The 13,829-nt window shown below is 41.0% G+C and overlaps 1 protein-coding gene and 1 long non-coding RNA gene across 4 annotated transcripts in view; one reads left to right on the forward strand and one right to left on the reverse strand.

The window, feature by feature from the left end:
* Positions 1 to 13,829, reverse strand: part of WBP1L (WW domain binding protein 1-like) — a 58,400-nt gene that overhangs the window by 40,855 nt on the left and 3,716 nt on the right. Inside the window, exon 1 of one of the 3 annotated variants that reach the window (XM_014549397.1) lies at positions 13,138 to 13,158. The exons of the other annotated variants lie outside the window; for them this stretch is intronic. Within the exon in view, the coding sequence (XP_014404883.1) occupies positions 13,138 to 13,140 (3 nt within the window). The 5' untranslated portion in view covers positions 13,141 to 13,158. Of the gene's footprint in view, positions 1 to 13,137; positions 13,159 to 13,829 lie in introns of those variants that run through there. 3 annotated transcript variants of the gene reach the window in all.
* Positions 13,199 to 13,829, forward strand: part of LOC102258472 — a 2,120-nt gene continuing 1,489 nt past the window's right edge. The window contains exon 1 of the long non-coding RNA XR_314269.2: positions 13,199 to 13,780. This is a non-coding gene — a long non-coding RNA (uncharacterized LOC102258472). The remainder of the gene's footprint in view (positions 13,781 to 13,829) is intronic.

Consider the following 13,829-nt stretch of genomic DNA (forward strand, 5'->3'; position numbering starts at 1 on the left):
TAAAGAAATCTGAAGAAAGAGAATTTTATCAGAATAGGACAGCAACTTCCAGGCTTCTGGGGTAAGAGATAATGTCCAGATCTAAGGCCATTTTATTTCCAGGAGCTCTGAGTAGAGACTATTAGGCATACACAGAACATCTAAGATAAGAGACCTTTTTTCCCTCAGGTTGGCACAGGCACACTTAAATGTTTAGAGTTCTGACAAAAAAAAAACACACACACACACAACAGACTGGAATACTAACTCAAAACCAAAGCACGGTGAGTGCCACCATGAGAGTCAAACCAAGTACCTGATTCACGTCATGAATGTGGGGCTGGGCACCGGTAAAAGGATCCTGAAGTAATTATTTTGGGGAATTCCATGGGAAGAATTCCAAACTCAGAACAAAGATTTTTTCAGAACTTTGCCAAGTAGAAATGCTAAGGATCAATTAGCTGCCAGAAGTCAAGAATACTAGCTTATCTGTGTCCTGGGGCTGAACAAAGGCAGACGTGTAGCAAGCCTGCCCAGGCAAGAAAACACACCACTCCTGGTTTCTGAGGAGGACAAGGGGCTCTCCGAGTCACGGGGCTTATTTCTTCTACACGGTCTCCATGAAAACCTGTGGATGCTTTCTTACTATTGAGTCTTCACAGAAAGAAGGCTGGGCATACAACTCTTAATGTAGCATGTAATCACTTGCTAAACACCAAAAGATATATTTCAGAGAGAGAGGACCCTAACATATGTTGATATCTGACATTTAACAGATGAAAAACATGAGCTTCCGTGAAGTTAGGCAAGTCATTCAAGGACCCACACCTAGTAGGCAGTGGAACCAGCGTTTCAACCAGGCCTATTTTGGCTCCAAAATGTCTTGAACACATATGGAGGTAACATTTTGGTATCTTTTGGGACCCGATGTCACAGTCACCCAGGAACCTGATATATCCAGCCATCCAGGATATATCATGGGAATGAGAAGGATGGACTATTGACGAATTAGTCTTGCCCTGGAGGATTTATGTATTTACCAAATTAGGAAGAAAAGATAGCAGACGCAGAAACAAACACAGGCACTTCATAATAAATGTTGGAGGGGAGTAAAGACATTAAGTCCAAGAAGGGCTTGAACAAGGGAGACTGTTGAGAGATAGAATGACCAAAGAAAGTTTTGAGAGATGGGTACTAAAATAAGGTGTAGGGTTTGGGTGGGAAGATGAGCATACTAGAAAGGGCCAAACATGGCCAAAAGCATGAAAACAAGGACACAAGGAGCATCCAAGAAAGGTGGAAGATGAAGCAAAGGTCAGCTGGAGGTAGAATGTAGAGGCCCTACAATGTGTGTCTTCACTGAGTACTTTTGATCAGCACATTTTTTCTTTTGAATGACGACAGTAGTGCCAAAAATATCAAGGACAGGAATTTCTGGTTTACTAAGTATCTTGGGCTCTCTTTTTGCTTAATTATATTTACTACTAAAACATGACAAATCTTTCAGCTGACTTTCTTATACTCTGGGAATGGGAGAGGTGGAAGGAAGATACTCTGGTCAATGGTACAGTCTCAGTCTTTTAAATGGAGAAATGAAAGTAGCAGAAGCTGAAACCACTTTACAACAGCTTCCTAAGGTTTCTGCCTCTTGCTTCTCTCATCCCCTAACAAAAAAATCCTTTTGTGCTGACAATCAATCATTCCACAATATTTATTACTTTCATGGATGGACATTGCTGCCCTCTCCAGAGAGTACAGCGGTCTCTGAAACTCACCACTGACAGTGGGCCGTCACTGATGGTTAATGGGCTATTGCTGGATCTGCAAACTTAGCTTTATCAAACATAACAGCAGCCTGTTTGCCCTCATACCAAAACACAAGGTTTGCCCTAACCAGTTTGGCTCAGTGGATAGAGCGTCAACCTGAGGACTGAAGGGTCCCAGGTTTGATTCTAGTCAAGGGCACGTACCTCAGTTGCAGGCTCCTCCCCGGCCCAGGTCATAGTCAGGACGTGTGCAGGAGGCAACCAATTGATGTGTTTCTCTCACATTGATCTCTCTGTCTTTCCTCCTCTCTTCCACGCTCTCTAAAAATCAATGGAAAAATATCCTCGGGTGAGGATTTAAAAAAAAAAACCACACACACACACAACAAAACAAAATGCAAGGTTCAACTTTCCTGCCCTAGAAACAGTTCAACCTCAACCAAACTGGCAAGTAGCCAAGAATTATATGAAAATTAGCAAGCCAAGCTCGGAGCTGTCCCCAGACACATTTCGTGTCTCCTAATGAACTGTTCTAATGAACTGTTCTTTAAACCAAAGATTGGAATAACAACAAAAGGAGGGACAGAGGTCATTCACACTACATGATACACGCTCAGAACTTGGAAAGAGAAATTCATTAGGAAAATTAGTCTTCCAGGTCTCTACTAAATCTGATTTCATCCTTCACTTTTATTTAAACTTTGGGCAAAACAAAGAGAGATGTGGTCCACATCAGGTGGAAAGGTGAATGCAAATTGTGGCAGGCACACAGAAAAAACTAAAATGAAAGTCATTTTATTAAAGGCACTTCAACTCTGAGTCCCTGAAAGCAGTCCCTTAAACCAGACTCTCTAGGTTTAAGGTCATAAGACCAATTATTTGCATTGTCCAGAGAGAGACCATCTTGGTTGTGTTTTTAGAGGGAAATCCACTTACCTGTTTTCTGTGCTCATAAACTCAGCAAAGTTATTTATTCTCAGCTTACCTCCTCTTCTAAAGCTCACGCAATTTAAGGGCAAGATCCATAACTCTCACTTCTGTGTCCCTCACAATACCTTGCACAAAATAAGCCCTCAATAAAAGATTGTTACATGGTTGAACAGACTTAATGACTAAAGAGGAGATTGTAAAAATGAAGCTCATATAGCTGAATCCCCAAACATCAACGTGGGTAACATTTTCCTGGCCATAGAAACCTGATAAACAGCTAAGAGATGAAGAAAGCACCTGGATATTACTCCGAGGTTTGATGCAAGAACTGGGAAACCCTCTATGGATCTCATTATCTGTATTTCTCAGCTGAGGGATTTAAAGTACTTAGGCCACCTCAAAAGCAAAAGTCCCTTCTTCAAGGGGCTTGATCTAAACCCCCAACATTTGTTTTTCAATTACGGCGAGTGGAACAAAGCTGCTCCTGGTTTTGTCTCCCATTCACCAGATAACTCCATAAGCAACACCTAGAAGTTGGCTTTTCTGCATAAAGGATTGTGAAACTTAGTAAGATCTCGTTGGAAACACAGCTCCCAGCACCATGCCTTCCCTCATTTCCTGGATCTTATGTAAATCAAATACTACCTCCTCTCTCCTTAGGCTATGCGGTAACCAAATCTACTCCAGCTCTTAAGATTTCATGGTCAAAAACAGCAGAAGAAAACATCCAGACAGTTTATCACTCCCGTAAGTTGTAAGAAGTGGGAAATTGCAGAAAAGGTGGCACTAACCAGTGAGAAACACAATAAATGATCTTTCTTGCAGAGAACTCAAGGTTTATAAACTATCTTCATATCCATTTTAGTTGTTCCTTACGTCAGCTGGTGACAGGGCTAGACAGTTATTACTATCCCCACTTGTCAGAGGAGTCTACTGAAGGTGTGAAAGTGTGAATGACCCAGAAGTAAAATCTAGGCCTTCTGACTGAGGGGACAGAGGTCTTCCCAGGGAGCCCCAGTGAGTAACACCCAGGGGGAGATTTACCTTCCAACTAGACTCTGTCAGGGCTCTGGCAGTCTAGCTCTAGACCAGCCATGCGACCACCTATTCTCACGACCCTGGCCAATTACTTGACTGTTCTAAGCCTTCATTACTTCTGTTAGCATTATCCAGAGACACCATCTCCCCACCCTCAACCCCCTCTCCCCACCCCTCCCAGTAGCCAATTCTGCTGATAAGAAGCCCATGTGGTCAAAGAAGTCTAAGGTCACTTTTGGAGATTTACTATGTACATGCTCTACAGTTAAGCCTCTGAAGAGTCCCACAGTTAAGTCTGTTCAGCTCTAAATCTGCTACATTTTGAATAGCACAGACTCTCTTTCTTACTGAACGTTCTTTCATAGCCTCATATCTCTACAGTCTTTCAGCCTCCATATTCTACGTTCCATTTCTCCCTCAGCAGCCTTGTGCATCTGCTGTGAAACCCCTAATACTCTACCTTGAGGATGGGCACAGTCAGTCAGGCAAGAATAGGGGTGGGGGGCCACACAGCTTGCACCCTTGGACAGCTTAGAAAGGAGAACATACACTCATGAGGCCCTAGCCAGTTTTGCTCAGTGTTTAGAGCGTCAGCCCCTGGACTGAAGAGTCATGGGTTCAATTCCAATCAAGGGCACATACCTTGGTTGCAGGCTCGATCCCCAGCCAGGTCGGGGCGTGGGAGGCAACCAATAAATGTCTCTCTCTCACAACAATTTTTCTCTCTGTGTATCTCTCCCCCTCCCTTCCACTCTCTCTAAAAATCAATGGAAAAATATCCTCAAGTGAAGATTAATAAAAGAAAGAAAATGTACTCATGGGGTCTCCTTATTTTCCCAGATTTCTCTGAACATTTGTGCAATCTCAGATAAGGGGAGGGTTTTTCCAAAAAGTCTCCCTACACTAGAAATTGAGGGCAAAAGTCATAAGCTAATTTTTCACTTTAAGTACTGGGCAGACGTTAGAAATGAATGTGTGCCAAACAAAATGACAATGAAAGTTTTGAGGGATGTAAAAAAGGGTTTGCCATGATTAAAACTCCACCACTAGACCTGTTCAAGTGAAAAAAGAGAAAGCTGTGGCTGGAGAACCACTTTTGAAGGGTATTGTTGGGGAGTAACGTGGGGTTTTTTGTTTGTTTTTAATCCTCATCTGAGGATAGAATGCCATTGATTTTTTAAAATAATTTTGTTGATTTTGAGAGAGAAAAAAAGAGAAAGAGAAACACTGACGTGAAAGAATATCAATTAGTTGCCTCCTGCATGTCCCCTACCAGGGATCGAGCCTCCAACCCGGGCATGTGCCCTAAGCAGGAATCGAATCGCAACCTTTTGATATACAGGACAACAGCTCCAATCAACTAAGCCATACCAGCCAAGGGGGGGAGGAGGGAGGGAGGAAGAGAGGGAGAGAGAGAGAGAGAAAAAGAGAGAGAGAGGTGAAACATTGATTGGTTGCCTACAGTACATGCACCAACCAGGGATCAAACCCACAACCTAGGTAAGTGCTCTGACCGGAAATCAAACTCGCAACCTTTCCACACACAAGATGATGTTCCAACCAACTGAGCCACCCAGCCAGAGATGGGGAGTAACGTTTTTTAAGTAGCAGGATACTTAGTGAGGGTTAATTACTTATGAAAACTGAAGAACTGTCATAATTAGTTGAATTTTTTTAATAGTTTTTACCCCAGGATCTAATTTAAATGGTTCCATGCAAGAGCCTATCTTATAACAGTAAGAAATTATTGTCCATGTTTTAGGGTATGATATGGGATGGTGTTTATTTTGAGGAACAGAACCCTTTTATTTCTTAGACATTCAAATGGAACTATTTATGGTTGAAATGATGTGAAATCTACAATTTGCTTCAAAATAATTTCACTGGGGAGGAATGGAAATGAAAGGGGAAATAAATAAAACAAGACTGTCCATGACAAAATTGCTGAAGTTGGTGATGGGTACATGGGTTAATTCTCTTTATTTTTATTAAAAGAACTAAGGAGTCCAGCTGGTGTTGCTCAGTGGTTGAGCGTCAACCTATGAACCAGGAGGTCACAGTTCGATTTACAGTCGGGGCATATGCCCAGGTTGTGGAGCATGAAAAGTTCAAGTGATAAAAGAAAAAACAGATAAGCTGAACATCGTCAAAATTAAAAAGTTATGCTTCAAAGGATACCATCAAGAAAGTGAAAAAAAAACAACAACATAAAAATGGAAGGGAGGAAATATTTGCAAATCATTTATCTGACAAAGGACTCATTAGGCTTAACTGTAGGATTCTTCAGTGGCTTAACTGTAGAGTATGGTCATCATGAATCTCCAAAAGAGGCCAAGACAGTAGACTTCTTTAACCACAGGGGCCTCTTATTGCAGATAATGGCTGCCTCAGGCAGTCTTCGGACAATGCTGATAGAAGTAATGAAAGCTCAGAAAGGTAAAGCAATTGGCCAGACTCAGGAGAACAGGTAGTAACATGGCCAGAGCCTTAAATCTAGGTGAAAGGAAAATCTCCCCCTGGGCTGACCCCTTTCCCTTCAGATAAGGAACTTTAAAACAGACCAAAAATCAAATAGATTTTTTCCAAGTATATACAAATGGCCAATAAAAATATGAAAAGCTGTTCAATCATTAGTTATTAAGAAAATGCAAATCAAAACCAGAGTGAGGTACTACTTTACACACTCTAGGTTGGTTATGATATAAAAGGCAAGTGAAAAGGATGTGGAGAAATTGAAACCTTCATACATTGTCAGTGGGGATGTAAAATGGTACAGCTGCTATGGAAAATAATCTGGCAGTTCCTCAAAAGTTAAACATAGCTCGCCTTAGCTGGTTTGGCTCAGTGGATAGAGCGTCGGCCTGTGGACTGAAGGGTCCGGGGTTCGATTCGGTCTAGGGCATATGCCCGGGTTGCGGCTTGATCCCCAGTAGGGGGTGTGCAGGAGGCAGCCAATCAATGATTCTCTCTCATCAGTGATGTTTCTATCTCTCTTTCCCTCTCCCTTCCTCTCTGAAATCAATAAAAATATATTAAACAAATAAACAAAAAAAGGTAAACGTAGCTCTGGCTAGTGTGGCTCAGTTGGCTGAGCAATGTCCCATGCACTAAGAGGTGGCCGGTTCGATTCCCATCAGGACACATGTCCCAGTTGCAGGCTCGATTCCCAGTAGGGGGAGTGCAGGATGCAACAGTCCATCAATTGATGAAGAGATAAATAAAGTGTGATACACCCATACAATGGAATAGTAATTGGCCATAAAAAGAAATGAAATACTGACACATGCTATAGCATGGATGCACCTTGCAAAAATATTATGCTAAGTGAAATAAACCAGTCACAAAATACCACATGGTGTATGATTCCATTTACTAAAACCACTGAATTGTACAATCTAAAAGGTTGATTTTTATGGTATCTGAATATATCTCAAAAAGCTGTTGGTTTTAAAAAAAAAAAAAAGGCCTCAAAAACCATCTTTACCTCAGAATAGGATGACAGGATGTACCAAATGGAGGTTGGGGTCAGGTGTCAAGCAGCCCCAGAGAGCGCCTCACCTCAGTACAGTACACAGTGTTCTGCATGGGGTCTAGCCCTGTGGTCAGAATGATGAACCACAACTCCCACACTTGAGACAACATCACACTTCCTTGCTGGTGGTAACCCTCCACTCTTTTCTCTACTCAAGAGAACAACAATGATGTACAAATCAGAATAATAGTATATATTCTAACTTACCTGCTCTACAATTTCGTTCCTTATTATTAGAAAACAATTGCTGGAAAAACACCTCTCATCTGATGATATGGAAAGTAACGCACATGCCTTTTGGACTAGGAGTTAACCAAAACATATTCTTAAATTCCTCCACTGGAAACAGATCTTGAGTCAGTCAAGAAATAGGGAAGCCTTAAAGGTTCCCCAAACATAATAACAATAATAAAGATTAGCATTTACTAATTACTAGGTGGCAGGTACTATTCTAAGTGCTTTGTAAGTATTATTCAATTTATCCTCACAATAACCCTATAAGCTAGGTGCTATTATCCCATTATACAGATGAGAAAACTGAGTTAACTAACTAGTCCAAGATTATAGGGAGCTAGTGTGGCTCCAGAGTCTGTATTCTCAGCAATGTTACTTCCAAAGGTCCCCTCTCCTGGGATGACCATCACAAATAGGTGGTTGGTTGGGCGGGCATGCAATTAGACTTGTGTGTTACATAGTAACTGGGCAACATTTTGCTCCAGAGCACCTACCTGACATTTTCCAGGGGACTACAAACCACTTCCTTCAGCACCTGGGCAGGCATTTCTACACTTCTCTAGCTACAGGCTCCCTGTCCTTAGCTGAATCCTCCTCCTCAGCAAATGGAACAGTGGGATTGCAGACAGAGAAGGGACTGGAAGCTAAGCTAGTTAGAGACCTACAAACTATTGAGGAAGTAAAGTGAAATGTTCCCCAAGTGCCCATGTTAAGAATCAGAAGGAACCTCTTCAAGAATAAGCACAGGACATAGATCAAGAAATGTTGCTCACACTTTGGGGAAATGAGCCCTTGCATACCCTAGTAATGGGAATGTAAACTGATAGAACCACTGTGGAGAGCAATTTGGCACGACTGAACCCAAATTTCATATCCTATAACTTCACAATCCCCAATGCCACTTCTAGGAATCCAGCACAATTACAGAAAGAAATTAAGTACAACAATGTTTACCTAGAAAAAACTTGGACACCGCATGTTTATCTATAAAGGAGTGATTAAATAAATAAAGGTCTAATGCAATAACATACAAGCATTTAAAAAACATCAGAGGTGCGCTGGCCGGTTTGGTTCAGCGGGCCGAAGGGTCCTGGGTTCGATTCCCCAGGCTTGATCCCAATCAATGTGTCTCTCTCACATAGATGTTTCTCTTCTCTTCTTTTCTATCTTCTCTTCTCTTCTCTTCTCTTCTCTTCTCTTCTCTCCTCTTCTCTTCTCTTCTCTCCTCTCTTCTCTTCATCTCTCTCTCTCTCCCTCTCTCCGTCTCTCTCTCCTCCTCCCCTCCACTCTCTTTCTAAAAAAAAATCAATGGAAAAAATACCTTCAGGTGAGGATTAAAAAATAAAAACACCAAAAAAATATTGGATGTAATTTTTAAAATGTTTAAAAAAGAAAAAAAAATCAAAGGTATAATGTAATATATTTAGGTTTTAAAAAGTGCATGTTATAAATTACCCCATTTTTGTTTTAAAAAATGAAAGACAATAAAGAACCCTACACATACCACCAACTTTACATTTATTTATAGGAGATACACACACACACACACACACACACACACATATGTGAATTTATTACTAAAGGGTTGGGTCAAAAGTAGGTTTACAGTTATAATACAAATAATACAATAATAATAAGTAATAATACAAAATAAACTGTGTTTCGTGTACTCACAACTGTAAACCTACCTGTGTCCACCCTGTATATCTATAAATTGGCAGCATAAGCACAAAAACCACCAAAAATACACACCAAACCACAGACTTTCACCTTTTACTCTAAGCATTGTTGTATTTCTACATAATTTAACATTGTTATGGACATGTGTTATTTTTGTGTAGTTAAAAACTGATGTGAGCCTGGCTGGTGTGGCTCAGTGGTTGAGCATCGACCTATGAACCGGGAGGACATGGTTCAATTCCCTGTCAGGAAATTGAATAGATATACATATATATATTTAAAGAAATAAGAAAAAAATACACAGGATGATGAACTTCTCATACTATTCAACTCTCACACTATTCTAGTACTAAGGAGCTATAATGCTCCAACATCCCAGTGTAAAAAGCCAAATATTAACTTTCTCACCCAAAGAAGCCACTAAAGGGAAAATACTGATTTCTGACCAATAAATGAAGCTATGGAGTTCTATTTTTTTTTTTGTTTTATTTTTTTAATATATTTTTATTGATTTCAGAGAGGAAGGGAGGAGAGAAAGAAACATCAATGATGACAGAGAATCATTAATCAGCTGCCTCCTGCATGCCCCACACTGGGGATGGAGCCCACAACCTGGCATGTGCCCTAACTGGGAATCAAACCGTGACTTCTTGGTTCTTAGGTCGATGCTCAACTACTGAGCCACGATGGCCGAGCAATAAATGAAGCTGTGGAGTTTTTTGTTGTTGTTTCTATGTTAGGTTCATTTTTAATACAAATGGAGTGAAACTGCCAAGTTTAGGTGAGGAACATAATTTAGGAAAGGGTGAGCAAAAAAGGCATGTAGAATTATGAAAAACATGAATACTTTTGCCATGAACAGATGCCTCTGATCTGCAAGAATGTTTGATGAAACAGTGTTATGACATAGATCTGTCTTGCTTGATACTTAAAAATAAAAACAGACATGTTTTTATAACTTGACTCTAGGTCCCACCCTTCCCAGCCACAAATATTCTTGCATCGTCTTCCGCTCACTTTTACCTCTTCCAAAACAAGTTTAAATTAAATTCTTTAAAACACCTAAGATCATGAATCAAAACTTAGCTGTGGCCCTCTGAGGGAGATGATGGCACTAGGAACAGAAGATATATACACAGCTCATCTGCTTTCCCACAGAAGAAAGTATGGAAAGAAGAAAACCAAAAGTAAATAAATCAAGGCCATGGGAATGTAGTTGAGTGAGTAAGAGCATCCCATGCAGGACTGGCCATCTACAAGTCTGGGAGAATGACCTACTTTAATTCCCACACTGGGAAAGCCCAGAATTGTATCAACAAGCCGTAGAATTCAATAGGATGAGATATGTTTCCCCTCTCCTTATTTCCCAGATTGCAATGTTCTCTATTTATTTGTATTTCTTTGTGGTTTCCACATTGCAAGCAGTTTTTTGGCCAGACTTTGCTCCACCTAGTGGAAATACAAAGGATGGTCCAAAAGGGAGGTGCCCACAGCCAGACATCAGCCTGCCAGTTGTATGCCACTGAGTAGACAGGTCAACAGAACCCACTGTCACTGCTCCCTGTCACTCAGTGGCTGCTCTGACTGTCTCTGAACTTATAGTTGGAACGGTGGTCCTGGCAGTGCCCACAACTGGGATTGTAGGGTAAGAAATAAACCCACCTGGGTCCTGATGGTCCCTCAAGCGTTATTCCTAACAATTTATGACAGGAAAGAGGCCCTCTAGGGCATATGGATGGCCAGGAATTCCAAAGGCAGTTGGAATTTTGTACCCAAAGCCATGTAAAGTAGCCACAGTATTCATAAGAGTTGCTGGCTAGTGCCCAACATCCACAATGAGCTGTATCCTGAGGCTTGAAGGAGAAGGCTCTCCTCTAGACACAGCCTTCCTGACATGCAGGAGTCAGCTTCCCTCCTGGTGACCCTGAAAACACCTAATAGTTTCCTCAGGCTGAGCGTGTATGAGAACAAGCAAACGTCCGTGAGGCTGAGCATAAGAGTAGAGCCAAGACTTGGAAGGGGGAGAGGAAAAAGTTCTAAGAACATGACTCAGTTCCGACGAGGGCCATGGAGGACACTGAGAAAAGAAAGTAACTGGCCATCAGCTTCACTGGGGCGAAAACAAACATGTTCTTCAAATAAAATCACAAAGGCAGCCCAAAGCAAGGGAAAAGAAAGTTCAAGACTGGGTGACTAAGGGAGGGCTCACCTGCTTACTAAACCACAGACTAAAAAAATACGCTTTTTTTCAAAATGTTTGGTGTTGGCTGACAAAGTAGGGCTGACTGGTAACATATGTCAACAAATCTGAGAGTAATCAAGATTCAGGATTTAAAGCTTTAGATTATCCCACCTAAATTGTTTTGTCAGAGGATTTCATACACTTCATAATGCTATGCTCTCTCTTCATAGGAAAGCTGACCTCAAACCCTGTGATAATTAAGTAGGACCTGGTAAGAAACCAGAGGTTCTCAACCTTGGCACTACTCACAACAAAGACAATCCTTTGTTGAGAAGGACCATCCTGAGCATTGCAGGATGTTTCGCAGCATCACTGGCCTTCACTCACTAGATGCCAGTAGCACTCCCAAACTGTAACAAACCAAAAATGTTTCCAGACACTGACTAATGTCCTCTGGAAGCAGCAAAACTGTCTCCAACTGAGAATCACTGCTCTGAACACATAGACTCACCATGAAAAGTGACCTACATAGCTAAAAGATAACAGGGACAAACTTAACTCAGTGATGGAATAGAATCAAGGAAGTCACTTTCAAATCTGTTTCCAAACTTAGTTTGGGAGTTGATAATTACGTACCAACCACAATGTACTCTGAGGACCACCAATATTAACAGTAGTAGTAATTATTATTAAATATATTCCAAGAGCCTTCCATATATTGTCTTTTCACCTCAGGACAAACCCATTAGGTTTTACTCCCGTTTTATAGATGGGGACACTAAGGCACAAAGAGGTTAGGTAATTTGCTCAAGGATAGTTAAGTAGAACAGTCAGGTTTGGAACTCAGGTGGGCTGTCCCCAGAGCTCATGACCTCACCACTGTATTAGACTATACCCCATGCCCCCATTGGAAAGCTGTTAGATTTGCATCGTCTAATATGTAGTCAGTAGCCACATGTAGCTATTTCATTTAAATTAATTATAATAAACATCATACCACTTTGAAAAACAGTTTGGCAATTTCTCAAAAGATTACATATAGAGTTACCATATGACCCAGCAATTCCACTGTTAGGTACATACCCAGGAGAAATGAAAACATATGTCTACACAAAAACTTGTACACGCATGTTCACAGAAGCATTATTCATAACCCAGAAGTGAAAACAGCCTAAATGACCATCAATTTAGGAATGGATAAATAAAATATTGTACATTCATACAACTGAATATTAATCGTCCACAAGAAAGAATAATATACTGATATATGTGATGATAAATTGATCTGTCAACATTGATGAATCTTAAAAACATTATGCTAAGTGAAAGCCAGTCACAAAGGACCACATAAGTGCATGATTGCGTTTATATGGACTGTCCAGAATAGGCAAATCCATAGAGAGAGAAGTAGATTAGTGGTTGTCAGGGGCTGGGGGAGGAGGGTGTGAAAAGGGGAGAGACTGCTAATGGCTATGAGGCTTCTTTATGGAATGATTGAAAATGTCCTAAAATTAGATAGTGGTAATGGTCACACAACTCTGTAACTTACTAAAAAGGCATTTTATGTACACTTTAAAAGGGTGAATCTTTTGACATGTTAATTATATCTCAAGAAAGTTGATAAAAAAAACTAAATGTCATTAAGAATTCAGTTCCTCCGTTATCCTAGCCACATTCCAAATACGCAAGAGCCACACGTATTGATGAACAGTGCAAATAGATAATTCCCTCCAACATCACAGAACATTCTACTGGATAAGCACTGCATCAATGAACAGATAAAAGGCCTCCTTTACCATCTAACCACAGTCCACCTTTCAAGTCTCACCACTTGCACACTCCTCTTCTCACACCCACATAGGAAGATTCTGTCACAGACTATGTGCCTCCTCCAAATGCATGCTCCATTCTCTCTCTGGAATGGGCTTCTCCCCTTCCTGCTCTATAGACATTCTACTTATCCTTTATCCTTCAGAGCACGTCCAAATGCCTCTTCCCTAATCCCCACCTTCCCCTGGCCCTAGCAGAATCAGTTGCTCCCACTGGCCTTTGTTTGCACTTCCATTACAACATTGATCCCTCTGGATTACAAATCATTGTGTGTGCTGTCTTTCCCACAAGATGACCAGCTCCTTGAGGACAGGGAGTCCGTTACTTATTTGAGGGTTCCCAAAGCCTAGCTAGAATAGCCTGCTACAGAGTAGACATTTCAGTGTATGTTGCTGAATTCTACTGAAAGGATTTGCAGAAACTCAAGGTATTGATTTTCGACAACTGTTCACTTTGGTGTGTAAAACAGACGAAGAAAATGAAGGAAAGAGGATTCGAATCCGGAAGTCTCCTATCCCATTATTCTACAAGAAGGAGTGTTGGTGATTGCACTGAAATGCCATTTTTAAAGAAAGAAGGGCTTCTGGACTGAAAACTGGGGCAATGTAGGTGAGTAAAGGAGGGAATTAGGGGCCAATGGGTATACTATTGAGAGCGG

Source organism: Myotis brandtii, unplaced genomic scaffold (assembly GCF_000412655.1).
Source record: "Myotis brandtii unplaced genomic scaffold, ASM41265v1 scaffold550, whole genome shotgun sequence".
NCBI classification, from domain to species: Eukaryota; Metazoa; Chordata; class Mammalia; order Chiroptera; family Vespertilionidae; genus Myotis; species Myotis brandtii.